This window comes from Anabrus simplex, chromosome 7, assembly GCF_040414725.1.
Source record: "Anabrus simplex isolate iqAnaSimp1 chromosome 7, ASM4041472v1, whole genome shotgun sequence".
Taxonomy (NCBI): Eukaryota; Metazoa; Arthropoda; class Insecta; order Orthoptera; family Tettigoniidae; genus Anabrus; species Anabrus simplex.
The window spans coordinates 307,530,711-307,547,957 of record NC_090271.1 but is presented as its reverse complement, the minus strand read 5'-3'; the positions used below and the strand labels follow the sequence as shown (position 1 = coordinate 307,547,957).

At 37.8% G+C, this 17,247-nt stretch overlaps 1 protein-coding gene across 1 annotated transcript in view; it reads right to left on the bottom strand.

Moving 5' to 3' along the window:
- Ziz (dedicator of cytokinesis protein Ziz) overlaps positions 1–17,247 on the bottom strand; it is a 542,949-nt gene that overhangs the window by 97,589 nt on the left and 428,113 nt on the right. The window contains exons 28-31 of the mRNA XM_067151766.2: positions 15,590–15,750; positions 12,829–12,949; positions 9,314–9,664; positions 4,594–4,856 (exon numbers count right to left, since the gene is read on the bottom strand). Coding sequence (XP_067007867.2) covers positions 4,594–4,856; positions 9,314–9,664; positions 12,829–12,949; positions 15,590–15,750 — 896 coding nt within the window. The remainder of the gene's footprint in view (positions 1–4,593; positions 4,857–9,313; positions 9,665–12,828; positions 12,950–15,589; positions 15,751–17,247) is intronic.

Sequence of the window (17,247 nt, the reverse complement as noted above, 5' to 3'; positions counted from 1 at the left end):
ATTTTTCACCAATAGAGCATGTCAAAACAGATCAGATGTAAGGCTTTTCAGGCGTTTGCTCTATTAACCAGCGTTTCGTCTTAGGTCTGACACTAGACTCATCAGAGTGGGATGTGTCAGACCCTACCCACTGACGCCTCTTATAATGGACTTCTGATAAGTTCACCTGCATACATCCCAGTGCATTTGAGTGTGGAGATTTAAATAATTGAGGGATTTTGTTTTGATCTGAATTCACGATATTAATTAATCTAGGTGTTAATTCGTACAAAGGATTTTTAATTTCATTGACGTCGTTGAGATTTTTATTTTTATTGTAGGTTTGGTCTAAAAAGATGTGTAGGTTTTCCAGTTCATTCATTAATTTCCCTTTACCTATGCTTCTAATGATGGTAAGATCTTTCTCTATGGATGTAAAGTGATGGCCCGTTTCTCTCATATGTTGGCTCATGTGTTGGCCGCAGCTTTAACACGAGATATCTGGAACATTATAACGCTCAAAAACACAATAAGTACTCAAATGCTTCATCCATCATGCCAAAAGTTAAACCCGCCCATATTGCTTCTAGAAACTCCCCTCCAGCAACAGCACACACGCCCATAGACCAGCCTACCCCCACTCTCCCTCCATGCCCCGCCCCTCCATTACCGCATCAGTACAACACCAGGAGTAGAAATGGTGACAAGACAGGCGCTGCCGGAACAGACAGATCCATCTAGTATTAACTGAACAAGTAAGTCATTTTACAGTTAAGAGGTGTTAATTTAATACATTTTATCACAACGTGTGCTAAAAAAAAAAAAAAAAAAAAAAAAAAAAATAAAAAAAAAATTATTTTCTACTTCATTACAGATATTCTTAAGATCCCTCCCAAAGACCAAGCAACCAACACATCAACGGGAACAATTTTCACACAAGACTGTATCAAGTGTCTAGGATGTCTCTTCCCAATTAAGCAGCAGCCTAAAACTATGAAACAGCTAAATATTGTACTCTTGTCAATTCCTTGACGTTACATGAGACCCAAAGTCAAGACGCTAACAGTTTCATTCACAACGTTTTTGACCAGTCTACCTACAACAATCGGCTTTTGAATCTCCACTTGTGCACGACAACACATTTAAATATTAGTTACGTCAAGAACATGAAAATGAAAATCGTGGGTCAAACAAGCTCCAGTTTTAATATCACCCCTTCTCAAGAAAAAAGAGGATCCGTTTCATTTTATTTTTATTTTTGAACATTTTAAGTTAACCAGAACTGCCAAGTTAAAACACATTCAATTTAAATTTATATTTTCAATCTTGACCAACCTACAATCAGTTCAAATCTCCACTTATTGTTGACGACACATCCTGTCACCAGACACGATACGTCAAGTACTTAATATGATATAGGGGTCACATAAACCCCGATATGCAATCCTCTTCACCGAAAAGAAGATCCATTTTAGTTTTGGACATTTTCCATATTAGATAGATTAGGACCAAAAAACTTCACTGTATTGACTTATGTTTGTATATATTGTATATAATGTATATGTTGTATATAGTGTATATATTAGTATGTTTATATTGGTAAAAAGGTCCCAAACCTTGACCTAAAGGTTGTTTACAGGCTGAAGATGCCCAAAATAATGGGTGAAACATGTACCTGACCAAATAAGTCTACATAAAATCATGTAGATAATAACCACATTAAACGTGGAAAGTATTGAATAGGTGGTTTTTTATTTAATTATCCTTGATATCTATGCCTAAAGTTATCGCCTATCATGACCTTGGGCCCCTGTAATGTCTTTATATAAGGCAACATAATTTTCTTAAACCATGCCTCGAACATCGTAAGATCAAACCAGCCACTCATATTTCGGCTATAACCAGCACCGCTGATCCCTCCTTCTGTCCACGTGTCATACAGATGCTTACTTTTGTAGATGGTGAATGGTGGTAACACTGTACCGTCTGCAGCCGCAGCCACCATAACACTAATACTCGTTTTCGACGAGTCTAAAATTCTCTCAGGATGTTTGACCCCACGTTTCACAACAACCTTCACATTTCCTGGATCATCACAGAAATTTGTCTCATCATAATTTATAATATTTGACATAGGGACTCCCTCTAGTGTGTTTTGCAGGTTATGGAAATAGTCCATGATAATATCTCTCGTAACTGCTGCCCTGGATCGTTTGGTGTTCTCCCCAATCCTCACTGTGAGTTCCTGATTCCTCCTGAGAAAACCTCGAATCCATTCTAACCCGGGACGGTTATCTGCGAACCTTTTCTCGACCTTCCCAGCGTGGTTCAAGTAACCCTGGACGATGTTACGTATATCAGTATTTCTGAGCGGGAAACCCCACCTGGCACATAACAGCAGCCCTTCGACGAGAGTTTTTTCCTCCTCCCTGGTTAAGGCTGTCGATGCACCCACTTTGTGTGAATATCTGTTCTTCAATTTGTCGTTTAGTGTGGTATATGGCACAGCAAACTGTTCAGATGCTCTCCGGATACTCATTTTCCCTTGACGGACAGCTTTTACTGCATTCTCTAAGTGGATAGGGTTATATCTACACCTTCCGACAGGTCCCAGTTTCTTCACATATGTCCTCACCATGATCGGTATTACCCTATAACAAGACAACTTCGTATATAAAAAGCCATAACTTTAAAACAGTGTAATGTAGAAACTCGCGCAAAAGCTTTATATGATACCAAATAACAGAAGATAGGATTGCAGTATTAACTTACCGCCAGTGTATGGTATGTGACCTTCTGAAACAGAAGTTTCCAATGACAGCGATAATTTAATAAATTTCTCACTTCTTAACAACCTCTCCCGGTGAATTGTAGACAAGAATGCACATATTCTTAGTGCGCAGTCAGATAGCCAATAATGTTCCCTTTGTTTATACGCCGCGTATTGGATCCATTGTCGTCGTGGTTTCGCGGGAAGGCTCAGTTTTCAGAAGGAAGACCGAATGATCGATAATGCCCCATTATATCGGAATTACCCCACGTTACGGTAACCTGTGTTTTTTGTGCATATTTTAACTGTAAATCAAGATCACGGCTGAAGATGTTTTCTATGGAAAACAAAACGTGTACCAACTAATTGTAAAATAAATTAATATTATTTTAATCTAAGAAAAATCATAAGATTTTAAAGTGGTGGGAAGGTGGAATTCTCAAACTTATAAGCTGGAATTTGTTATATATAATAATTCCACCATGGACCAAGATGAAATTCATTACTTGTAATTCAAGTAGAGCTGTCGAAATGCACTCTGTCTCCTTCCAATTGTTATGTCCACTCACTGCCTTATGATTTCCAAGGATTCCCTACACAATACCAGTCAAATGGGATGCAAGTTCACTGCCGACCGTTTTCCCAGTACAGGACTTGCTCCAATTATCGCAAAGGCTGGATGTTAACGTCAAGATCTATAGGTATGTCGCAGCCGTCCTTTTGTGAGACACTACTTCTTGAAAAATGCTTGATCGAGGATTTAGCATTGATGGGACAGAAATTTCTGGATGGTTGATCCAGGAAATTGTTTCTTCGAGGAGCGGATAATGCAGGATTTTTACAGCATGATTTAATTAGGATTGTTCGCGGTACCACATGATTTGAAGAATAATCCAGGAAAACACAGTTTCTGGGAACAGATAATCGAGGTTTGACTGTAATAAAAATGAGATGCTCTAAATAAAGAGGTGCAAATTTAAAGTGTCAAAAACGTAAATTCACAAAACAACTATGTGTCAAGCACACTGGACAAGCACTGAGTAAAATGTTGCCTTGTCTCACCAGTGTGTCTTAAACAGCTGAGCGGAGAAAAGAGGCTAGGGGAAGGGGATAATAACCTGCTGATTATGTCTCATGTGAGGTAACACAGCTAGAGGTTCTATGTTTCTTTATCTTCAATCTTACTTCTAACTTTGTCCCTTTTTTCCCCAATGTATTGAGCTGCTAATTTAAACAATGTATTCTCTTCTGAACTGTTGTCATTAAGATTAAGTACATTCTTTTTGATCTATAGATAAAGTTGTTCTTGGTTTATTATTAATTTTATCCTTGATTTTATTAACAAAACCATTGGAGTATCCATTAATATTATGTTCTTGAAAGTATTGAGATTGACTTGCTACGCCACCATCAGGTTAATACACTCTCGAAATATCCCTGAACATGAATACCATGTTTCAAGAAATTCTGCCAAGCCTTTCCCATGATGTCCACATAAACAATCAAACAGACATACAGACAGACAAAAACTGAACTAAACCAACATTTGACTTTCACATACCTAATCCAAATTAAAAAAGAAGCATGAAGAAAAATTTTATGTGTGTACAGACAAAACCGTAATTGATATAGATATAGAAAGAGGGACGCTCTGTATTAACAACAAAACTACCTTTCCTTACAGTGATCAAATGTTGCAATTCAAGAAAATTACTTATGCACTATGAATATTAGTTATCATTACTTAATGAACAAACTAGGATTCATTGTGAAATAACGCAAATTATCACTATACTGCAATCATTTTATGTACATTTTCTTGATGTTATTACTAAAAATCTCACCTGGCCAAAGAAGGCTACTCGATAGTAGCGCCCCAGAAGACGTCTGCCAGACCGTGATACTTCGACAATCTTGTTGTAAGCCTGCGCTAGTGTTCGATAACACTGTGCAAGCATTTCATAGTTTCGCTTCTGCTCATACATGGGTAAGATAAGTCTGTACAAATCACCTAACAGTTCATAACGTTCTGCCTTCTCTAAGAATTCAGCACAGCGCTCCAGCTGTTCCAGCAGGATATACTCGGTATACTGGATGTCTTGGACACCTGGTGTATGACAATAACTCAGAATTAAAGTTCCAAATAAGTAATATAAACAAATATACAACAAATCTTCAATTAAAATTAAAATCAATGAAAACTTTATTTGCAATATCTGAAAGGAAGTTTGGGTGTAGGAAGATAATGATATGGGATTGTAGTCATCTTATTCCATGGGTGAAAACAAATAAACCGACAGTCCCTACATGTACTACTCAATACGACTGATACTTCAAGTTGCTTGATAATACTAATCACTGCATTTTTTGCAATTTTTTTCACATATGTGAAGTATATACAAATAGAAACAATTTGCACTATAAACCACAATTTCTCACATTATCAGTTTTGGAAGTGTAACACCATTATGATTGCCAAACTTCTGTGAGGATGGGGGTGGTAGTCATTTAACCCTCAATGGATATCATTCGTTCGTCAAACTTTCCCATTGCCATCCCCTCTCCTTCTGGGGTACTATTGAATTTATAGTTATTTACATGAAAAAATAGTAGTGTTTGCTGTAATAAGAAAAAATTGTGCACTTTAACCTAATGGATTTTGGACGTCAAAATGCGAATTTAAGATTTGAGTATTCCAGAAATTTTGTTTCTCCAACCAATTCTGAGTTCTTTATAAAGGAAGACATAGAAGAGAAATTAAAATACAAAGTTTTCTCTAGATTTCGAAGAAAAATAGGAAGGCCACTTCACAGATTCAGCTGAGTATTTTCTTCTGGATTTGTTTTTCTTTTAAGTTAACAGCGTGGTAATACCGTTGCAGAAGTTTGTGGAATGCCTCAGGATCATTATAAATGAAAGCTTAGGCTGGAAAGAATAAATAACTGATATTTGCAGCAAAGTATATGCTTCGCTTCGCCTATTCAGAATTCACCTAATGCTTCTTCCACACAATACAAGAATAAGATGAATAATTCAGATGCTCGTATTACACCTACTCAACTATTGCGATGTTACTGTTCAGTTGATGCTACCAAGGAAAAAGCAACGAAACTGCAGAAAGCATCCATTTTATTTTTACATTCAAGTATAACACTCATGTCACTCGCTATTACTAGACACTCGGCAGGGGAAAGCTTAAGCAAATGAAATATTTACACACTGCTACACTAATTCTGCAACTTCTGAATGAAGCAACCCTGCAGAATCTTGCCTCAGATCTTAGCTACCACTCCTCCAGCATTACACTCAATTCAACTCCCCGCTTATTATACTCATAAATCGTACATCAGTGTACAACCGTTCATTCCTTGCGTCTGTTGGTAGACTTAGGAATAGCATGACATTAGCATCTTTTGTGAGCAAAGCAATGGGAAACTACCTTCCTCCTCATTTCCCTAGTACGCCTCTTCAGTGACAACTAGGCCATCTATGACAGCTAATACTGAACCTGTTAAGGATCCAATCTGCCTTCAGGCTGAATACCCAACATACATAGCATCTTTTAAAAGACCATGCTGGGATTTTCTCCTAAAGGCTATATGAATGTGAGAATGAATGATGCAGTACTTAAGTATCCTCATCTTTTATTACAATGCAATAAGTCATAAACTCTTCAAACAATGTGATAGCTTACTTGAATATATTAGAATTATTGTTAGAATCATCATTATTACTAGGTCATCTAGTTACATACAGAATTTCATAAATATGTTATTACATTTCCCTTTGTATGTTAAAAGCTCCTTTGCCCCCATCAGCATCATCAAAATCATAATCATCTTATTTGTAAGAATAGACTATCTAACCTAAAACATCAGGTATTGTACTCTAAGGTCCAAATAGTACGTGTCAGTCTTTGTTAACTTCATGAAAGCATACGATTCAATAGACAGCGAGGTGCTGCTAAACATTCTTAATGAATTCGGGGTTGACTTGAAACTGCTGGCATTCATTAAAGTCACTCTGATAGATACAAAATCCAAAGTAAAGTTCTAAGGATGTCTCCCGGATTCCTTTGAGGTCAAAACAGGAGTTAGACAAGGCGATGGGCTCCCTCCGATGCTTTTCAACTGCACTCTTGAGAAGATCATCCGGACCTGGCGAACAAGATTAATCGAAAGCGACTATAGCCCATTGAGAATGGGAACCAAATACAAGGGAATCATGGTAGACTATCTAGTTTTTCCAGATGACATCACCATTCTGTCGAACAATGTAGAAACGGCTAAGATTTAAATCGAACTGTTACAGGAAATCGCCAAACAAATTGGCCTGCAGATATCGTTTGAAAAAAACAGAAGTAATGACACATCTAAGACGCACTAACAAAACTTCGGACAAAATATGGGGACGCCAGGCAAGTAAAAAAATTTAAGTACCTGAGTGAGATCATCATGAAAAATGAACTGGTCAAGGAAGAGCTTAGTGAACGAATATGCAAACTTGAAACAGCCTACCAAACATCACGCATGATCTACAACAAAAAATGCCTTTCCCAAAATACTAACACACATCACTATGAAATGGTTCCGAAACCAGTAGTTATGTATGTATTTGAAACCCTATCCTTAAATGTCAATAAGGAACTCCTCGAAGAACTGGAGATAAAGGAGCACAGATCATGGAATCAAACTACAAGAATGGCATCCACCAAAAGAAGATCCAATAAGGAAGTCTGTAACAAAATAGAGAAAATTACTGACACAATCTCCAAAAGACAGGCACGATTTTAGGGTCACCTAAAACAAATGGATGGAAACACATTGACCAAACAGATCTTTCACCTATTTGATACAAAAGGTAAATCCACGATGCCTTGGTTTAGAAACACCAAAGAAGACCTTCAAGTGCTACAGATCAAACCGGAAGAAGCCTTTGACAGAGGCCTTTTCCGAAAAAGACAGTGGCAAACGAGCTAAACTGAGACGAACAACCAAAAAGAAAACACGTCCCTTGGATAGAGAAAAGCAAGCAGGCCTGCTCACAAAGAAAGAAAGCAAAGTTCACTGTCAAATGTTACAAGACTGAACATGGTCCTCAATGACCCCAGTGAATAAATAATAATAATAATAATAATAATAATAATAATAATAATAATAATAATAATAATAATAATAATAATAATAATAATAATAAATACAAGGGTATAAGTGGGAAATACATTCTACCAGAATGTAAGGAACCTGGTGTGGCACAGAGAAGTTCCTATGAAATGTAAAGAGATAAGGTATGACATGTACTATGCCAGAGAGAGAGAGAGAGAGAGAGAGATGTTGAGGTCAGAAAAGAGATAGGGGTAGAAAAACTGAGTGACAGGATGGAGAAGAATAAATTGAAATGGTTCGGACATGTTATAAGGATGGAGGAGGTAAGGAGATACCAAATCAGGTGTTGGAGGCTAAGGTAGAAGGAAAGAGGGCAAGTGGGAGGCCCAGGGCATGACGGATGGACTCTATCAAGAACGGTATAAGAAAAAGAAGACTGGACTGGAATACAATTACCGAAGAGGAGTGGTGGAAGGAGAGGCAACGGTGGAGAAAAACCATCAACACACCGACCTGGCAGGAGCTGGAGAAGGGGAAATGAAAATGATGACGATGAATAATAAATTAAAAAATAAAATCATTATCGTCATCTATTTCCTACTGCAACAGGCTGGTCGTGGGAATGAATAAGCCTCGGCCTGTTATTATTTTTGAAAGAAATCCCTCTTCTGTTGATTTGCTCATAACCCAGCCGAGTGATTTTCTGTCAAGGTGTACTCCCTTAACCTTTAGTAGTCCCCTACAAAGCAGCAGATTGAGTACTGGAATGCTTCATCAGCCAACTGCACCATTTTGAAGGTCTCCTTCGCTGCCAAAGCTGCCGTTAAAGACTTCACTGTAACCCTGGAAAGGGTTCTTGCAAGTGCTATCAAGTGGGTCAGCTGGACTAAGGTTTTTTTTAAAAAGAAATGTTACTGCAATATCACTCACTCTTTGTCCTGACTTGTGACAGGCAGAGCCTAGCCTCTCAGGCAGGCAGGGTCTCTTGTGATACACATGCAAAATTTTACCACAGGGATATTCTATTAGGAAGAGTAGTTTGCATAATATTGAATTTTATATGAATATTTTTGAGAGAAACGCCCGTGTCAATGAAATTAATTATAAATAGAGTTACATTGATAGCATATCAAAATGCCTGTCTGTGTAAATTTGAAATGAATTCCTACATGAATTTATTTTAAGAAATCATCATTAATGATATGGGCTATTGAAACTCCCTTTAAGACAAACATTGAACATTCAGCTTCCAAGCCAAAGAAATGAACCAGATGTAGCTAAAATCTATGAGCCAGCCAGAAATCAGATCCAAGATTCTCTAAACTGAAGGCCATTACACTAACTATTGAACACCAGAGCTCAACAAGGGTTATACATGAATACATATTGTAGTTAGGTAACCGATGATCAATATAAATGTTCACCTTCTGTATTGTAAGTCAATAACAATCATTCATACCTGCATCCAACTTGAGACTGCGCTCATCACGAGGAATATTGGAAGAGATCTTCTTGAAGGCTTCAGCTCCCCATGGATGAACATTTTTCAGTTTCAGGTATTCGGCCATAAGAGCAGCAATATGTAGCTGACAACAGGCTGCCTCTGAGTAATTGCCATCACGATCATGGTTGCGTGTCATAGTTTCCAACCATGTGTGACGAAGTTCAGGAGTAGAGGCATAAGAATTTGCAAGACTATGTTGCAAATCAACCAGCATTTCAGGATCTTGGTGATGCTCACGCATTTGCGCTGTAGCCATTAATACTGTCCGGATACGTTTTGTTAGATCTTTCACTTCACTGGGGAAACCTGTTAAAGTAATATTAATATATTAAAACATACGTATGTTCTTTAGAATTAATAATAATACTGGTTTCACATCCCCACTAATTACTTTTATGATTTATGGAGATGTTGATTGATTGACTGATTGATTGATTAATGCTTGTTGTTTAAAGGGGCCTAACTTCTAGGTCATCGGCCCCTAATGGTACAAAATGAGACAAAATGAAATGACAAATTAAAAACTCAAAATCCTCCACTGACCACAATTAAAAACACAAGGATGAAGTATGAATGGATGGATATGAATTTAAAACGATCAGTGGAACTGACCCACAGTGCCTCACATGCACAGAAGCTGGCGTAAAACAATAGTATTACTAACCAAGAGACTGCTTCCATAGCACGATACTGAATCCATGATGCTTGTAGTTGAAAGGAGTTCAAAATCCAAGTCATCAGCCCCTCATAATGGTACTTATCGCTAGAAAAGTAGAACCATATTTGTCATGTTGCGGTACTAATCAAGAGTAGCGTAGACTTGCAGTATTCCACACATTATGGTACTACTCACAGGTAATGAAATTCGCACATGTATTACAGACCTAATGTGTTTCGCACATTGCGGCGCCATTGACAGGCAACGCAAACCTATGGTGTTCATCACCTAAGTGTACTAACCACCGGAACTCGTACTATCCCGTGGTGTTCCTCGTATAGTGGGTAATAATCATAGGCAAGCCAGAAACATGGGTTCCCTCACCCCATGGTGTCGCTCAGATAGTGCTACTAATCACAGGTACTGTAAAAGCCGTCGCGCTCTCATTTGCTACTAATCACAAACCTATTTGGTACCTAACATAGTGGTACTACGCGCAAGTAAAAGCGACCCATGGTGTTCCCCGCATGGTGGTACTAATCACAAGGAGTTTCATGATTCTAATATAATCATCCCTTGGTCACCCCTTTTAGTCGCCTCTTACGACAGACAGGGGATACCGTGGGTGTATTTTTCGTGTACGTTCCCCACCCACAGAGGGTTGTGTGTTTGGTCCGTGAGTGGTATTTTATTTCCCTCAAGTCCGCTGGCAAGCCGGTCAGGACCCCCCTATCCGCCACCTGGGACGCACCTCGTGGGAGAATCACCTCTCCCCCTGCTACGCCAGCATAGTAGGTTCATGGCGGAGATGTTGAGGTGTCAGAATTCTGTCCTGTATGAATTCTTTTACTCCACTGACATGAGTCTGGCGTATATGAGCACTTTTAAATACCATCACACTGAGTCGAGACCAGAAAGTCAGCACTCTACTGTCTGAACCACTCAGCCTGGCATTAAAGACCAAATTTGATTTGCTTTGTACATGAAGTTACAGAAAAAAATACTTTGAAAAAAATGGCATTTAAAAAACAAGCACATAACTGAAAAAGGATGATCTTTAGGGATATTAGGCCATGTTGGAATTGTAGACATTTCAACTGTATTCCTCAGTGGCAGAAATGGTATGAGCAGGACAGGTGACCATAGCAGAGAGACGGGTAGGTGACTGTCTTGCTGACAGCTTGCCTAGTGCAGTGTGACCTAGTGTGGATATTCTTGTGATGTCTTGCAATGAGCACAAGTCTTCACTATCTGCTATCTGCAGCCTATCTCCTCCTTTTCTTGAGACAGTTATCTTGTTTCATTATTTTAGCAGCTTTTCAAAAGAGGCATAATATAGTGAAACCTCGTTAGTGTGTTGCTCATTATCATGTTTTCTCAGTTAGCATGTCGTAAATTTGAAGTCCCAATTCTCATCACATTAAATCTATATAAAAATACCTCACTTATCGACTCATGAATTTTCGCTATTAACGCTTAGTACGATCACATTTTTCTTAACCCTAGAAACGTTATTTGTCATCCTTTGTGAAAGGAACGTTTCTTCCAACTCAGGTAAGAGCTTTTAAAGATAAAAATTTCATTGTTCCGTATTGAAAGTCAACTGTTTTCCAAGAACTTAGCAGGAGCACAAGTACTCATTCAATTATACTGATTTGCGTTGTATATTTATATATATACGTACTTAACTTCCCGCAACCGAGACAAATACTGGACCTTCAGGATATTCTCCATTCTACTTTGGCGTTCGAGACCGCAGCGCATGACCTTGAATGTGCCGCGTTGATCACCGGGAGCTGGCGGTTTGCTTCTACAAATCTATTCGTCTGCGACCAAGTTATTTATGATCTTCATATATTATTTGATGGTGTTGTGACTTTGTGCCTAACAGTGTGGAAACTGACCCATTTGACTGTTCTCCAATATTCATAAACATTGTGAGACTTCGCCTATCATTGCGTGTGCCATACTACCATTCTTAATATTACGTACTGTTTTCTTTTAAGTGACTCACAATTTCTACCCCCATCGTTAATTTATGTTTCATCTTATACCGATCCAGAGTTCACTTAATCTTTTTCTTTTTCATATGCATTGTTTTACATGTTTTTATGGCTGACGATGACCTGGACTAGGGTCGAAACCGGTCCCATTTATAGTTACTATTAAATAAGAATGTAATCACTACATTTCTTTCTTTTATGTATTGAATAGGTTGAACCTCTTTTTCAATTATTTAATTTTTAACGTCAGGTAAGAGCTGTCGCCACAGTTACATGATAATGGGAAAAGGCCTTGAATTCCTGAACCTCACAGGATAAGTTGCATCTTTGGGGATCAAGACGTTAGCCTCAGGAATGTTCAGTTTTGCTTGTTTTTCGCATTTCATTCAGAAGTTAGACATTTATTTTGTGCTGAGTGGTACAGTGGCGGATAGTGAATATGTTGCGTGCAAGCCTAGTTATAGATATGGAAAGTCGTTAAATTGCTTACTAATAAAGACAAAATTAAAATCTGACAGAAAATGGACTGGCATCCGCATCTTTTCAGCATGCAGAGATAGCCCAAATGTTGAAACTCGCACCTTTGAGTTTCAACTCATCACTCGAGTTGGTCGAAGTTTTGTCAGATTCAAAATGGCGGAGATGGTCAATTTATTCATGACCGAGGAAAGAGAGGTTAAAGTCTACTGATAAGTAGTTAAAACATTGGCATATTTACAATTGCCTCCTCAATCTAATGTCCCAACAAGGTTCATCATACCATAATCATAGAACTTCCATCAGAATAAATATAAATAAAGATTACTCACCAGTTCCTTTCATAACCTTGTCGCTAGATGCATAACTATTGATGAGAGACAGTGATTCTTGGAATCGGGCATTGTTTAGACCAACTACATTTCCCAGCATTTGTGATACTGAAATAATCACCTGCATATAAAATAGAACAAAGAACTTTAGTTACAGCAGTGATAAACAAAAATTACATCACGGTCCTTACAAAGGAGGCTTTGTATTTTAGATGACAATTGCAAGTTATAAGATTCAATCTAAACCACTGGATGTGATTTCAAAAATACAATTTTCTTTTAACAGATTCAGAACATTGTTGTTTCTAAGTGGTGGTGGAGGTGAATATTGATTTAAGAGGAAGTACGACTTGGTAACCATCCTCTATATAACATTAATCAGAGAGAAAATTTGGAATGGATCCGACACTTCAAAAAATGAAGAAATCGTCCAGAGAAAGACAAGGGGCACAAAGGGCGTGAAAATGAAAGACTCCCTAGACCTTGAATGCTCTAACACCATCAGGGTTGGAAAAGAACAAAAGTTGACCAACGGAGGTCGGACAGGATAGATGAAAGTGAGGAGCCATGCACAAGTAAATGGAAGCAATGCCAGGACTCAGTTAAGGACCCCGTGGTCGCCAACCCACACTCCCAAGTTTGGAGCCCCTGGGGTCCCTTTTAGTCACCTTTTAGACAGGCAAGGGATACCGTGGGTGTTATTCTATTGCCCTTACCCATCAGGAGGATGCTGTTTCTAAGGTGATAACAATGAAGTCACTTACTGCCCTGGAAAAAGTACAGACACCCGAGTTAATTTGTTTATAAAAAGTTTATCCTTTGTCTCACATAGAAACAAGCTTATTTTATTCTATGTTTAATTATGTGCAGTCGAATTTTTCATCGTACCCAGTTAAAATTTTAATGCAGGTTGAACAAAAATGTGCCGGTATTTTTTCCATTTCGAACGGAGCGCTCACCTTGAAAATGTATAACTTTAAACATATTGATCTGATCGTTAATGAACTTTAATATGCCTTAAAGTAACTTATTGTTAATCTGTATACCAAGCTTTTATTTCATCTGATATTTGTGAAAAAGGTTGTTGTAAATTTTGTGAAACAACATTTTCTCATTACTGGGTGAAAGCCGTAAAAAATTTGGCTTGTTATGAAGTTCATAAGAATGTCATGGCTAAAATTAAAACTGCTTTTTGCCTGCATGGAATTGTTGATTTATATTGATTTATATTTAATTGGTTGGTTGCGTGAGAAGAAAGTAGCCTGGCCAGCAAAAACAATGCACTTGGCCCTGGAAACCGTACCGACGTTGCCGTGTTGAACACCAATTGGGCATCCACAATAAGTGAATGTTTGTTGTTTCTTCAGTTGTTTAAAACCTATATTGGACTAGCGCTCGATATTTGAACGATAGCATTATGTAGTACACTATATCTCGTATTTTGACGCAAGTTCTGGCTTATGAGAAGGACCTCTTCGTTTTGTTAGTGATTAATTCATCAATGCACTTCGCAGAATTATTTGGAAACTTACTTTCCTTAGAAGTAAAAAAGAAGTCATTGTTTCTTCAAAATGTCTCATTTCTGCACAAACAACGAAAATCGCAGGCAAAATGAAAGATTCTGTGAGAATCTTCATTGCTCGATTCTGAAAGACATGCATGTTTATCCTTCATCGTTGACTTTTCCCGGGCAAGAAAAGTTTAAGTCCCTACAGTTTGTGCCAAAAACTCCTTTACTCATCGTAAGACTTCGTAGTTAAATGGTGAGCGTGTTGGTTTTCGGATATAAGGGTCCCAAGTTCGATTATTGGCCAGTCATTGATATTTATCTTCACTTGGGGCTAGGTTATAGGGCTTACTTGAAATGTATCCTCTCTTCAAGATATCAATAGTAATGGTGGGATGTATTCAACTTGTGAAACATTTTGTATTTAAAGTTGCGGGTGATGGGGGTTAAATAAAACTCTTCGCCTTGTAGCATGTTATTCCCTTATTCCACTTTCTCATCCCACAACACAACACAACACAACACAACACAACACAACACAACACAACACAACACAACACAACACAACACAACACAACACAACACAACACAACACATTCATTGTGAAGTAGCTCTACATGACTCAAAGCTGATATAGAGCAGTGAGAGTTCAGTTGGCACGGCAAATAGGCCAAATGGGCAACACCGCTCGGAGGTTACGCTGCGTTCTTCTCTCAAAACCACTCATTAAATATAAATCAATATAAAATCAACAATTGCATGCAGGCAAAGAGCAGTTTTAATTTTAGCCCGACATTCTCATGAGCTTCATAACAAGCCGTATTTTTTTACGGCTATGATTATCCAGTAATGAGAAAATGTTGTTCCACAAAATTTACAACAACCCTTTTCACAAATATCAGATGAAATAAAAAACTTGGTATACCTATCAACAATAAGCTACTTTAAGATGTATTAAAGTTTAGTAACCATCAGATCAATGCTTCTAAAGTAGTGAGTGCTCTGTTGGAAATGGAAAAAATACCGGCACTTTTTTGTTCAACCTGCGTTAAAATTTTAACTGGGTACGATAACAATTTCTACTCAACATAATTAAACGTAGAAATAAAATAAGCTAAATTTTGGTGTAGCTTGTTTCTATGTGCAACAAAGAATAAACTTTTAGTTAATGTATTAATTTGGTTGTCTATACTTTTTTACAGGACAGTACTTGTCATGTTCTCTGCATCAGAATGAAAAAACTTTCTTACTTACCTGCAGGTGTACCCTGGTGAGTCCTTTACGGCTAGTAAACTCAAAATTACTTCTCATCAACAAGTACAAAATAGCACAGGATTCTTGACGAATGGTAGACAAGCGACTATTGCAGCATCTCAGCAGCTCATAGCACAAACGTCCACACAACACAGCATTACCTAAATCCAAGCAACACATTGAGATTCTTAGAAAATATTTTGAGGAGAGATAAAATACAATTTGAATTCATTTATCTGATAAATCCCTCTGTGGATCAGTGACTGAGTATCATGACTGCAACTTCAAACCTGGCAGAGGTAGTAAGGTTTTTGAAGTGTGAGAAAAAGTCCATTTGGCAATCCATATTGCGAAATATCAGTTTTTGTAGGGGAGGGAAAAGGCAATGATTCCAGGATATGGGGCCCTTACCAGAATTACTTGACATGAGAACAGGAAAAGATCAAAAGGAAAGCCGTACGATTTGTTCTGGGTGATTTCAAACAAAAGAGTAGTGTTACAAAAATGTTTCAAAATTTGGGCTGGGAATGGCTGAGAGAAAGGAGAAGAGCTGCTCGACTAAGCGGAATGTTCTGAGCTGTCAGTGGAGAGATGGTGTCGAATGACATTACCAGACAAATAAGATGGAGTGGAATTTTGAAAGGTAGAAAGATACGAAGGTAACGTTGGAATTCAAGAGGACAAATTGAGGCAATTATTCATTTATAGGAAGAGGAATTAAGGATTTAAATATTTTACCAAGGGAAATGTTTGATAAATTTCCAACTTCTTTGAAATCATTTACAAAAGGACGATGTAAACAACTGATAGCAAATGTGCCAGCTGGGCGATTGACTGACTAATTGATTGATTGATTGACTGATTGATTATCAGTTAATATGTACATATATAATTAAAAATTCTATCCTGCTGCAGCCTAAAATTTTGGACCTATATTTTACTTTTATGTGTAATCTATCCTTGCAGTTTTACATGGTAAGTCGCTGCTCTCTATCTGTTTCCAACATGTATATATATTTTGCTCTGGTAGCTTTCTTACCTGAACATTTAAAAATTATTTCAGGTAGGTAGTACAATATTGCTGTGCAAGAAAATTTCTAATGCCCGGGGGCACCATTCTCGGTAAATATCAGGCTTTAAGAAACCATGGTAAAACTCTTACCATGGTATTGTCATTAACCTGTTGCACCATTGCTAATACTTGGTTTAGAAACCGCAGTTTCCTGATGCTCTTTTATTTTGCTATTATTCCCCTCGGAAGTAATTCAAAGTAGTATTCAGAAAGCAGTGATGAGTTTGACAGTCACTTGCCCTTAATTTATCCAGAAGACAGTGATATTCTTGACAGTCATGTGTGTCTAATTTATCCAGTTCCCAGTAGTTTACTTTTTGTCTGGAACCATCAGCTGTTCTTTTATTTTTAGGACAAATATCATTTAAATAATTTTACACATTCATAAAAAGTTTTATAAGTTAATCATTTTTCTCTTTGTTAGATTCATTGCAGTCATTTTTATCATATCTTCTATTATAGCCCTTTATTTCAAAGCTCCAAGCTGCAGAAATGAAGTTCCTATGCGCCATGACACAGAAGACCAAGAAAGGAAAGTTGACGCAAGTGCGATAATAGGTGTAGCTTGAAGTCAATGTTCTCTCAC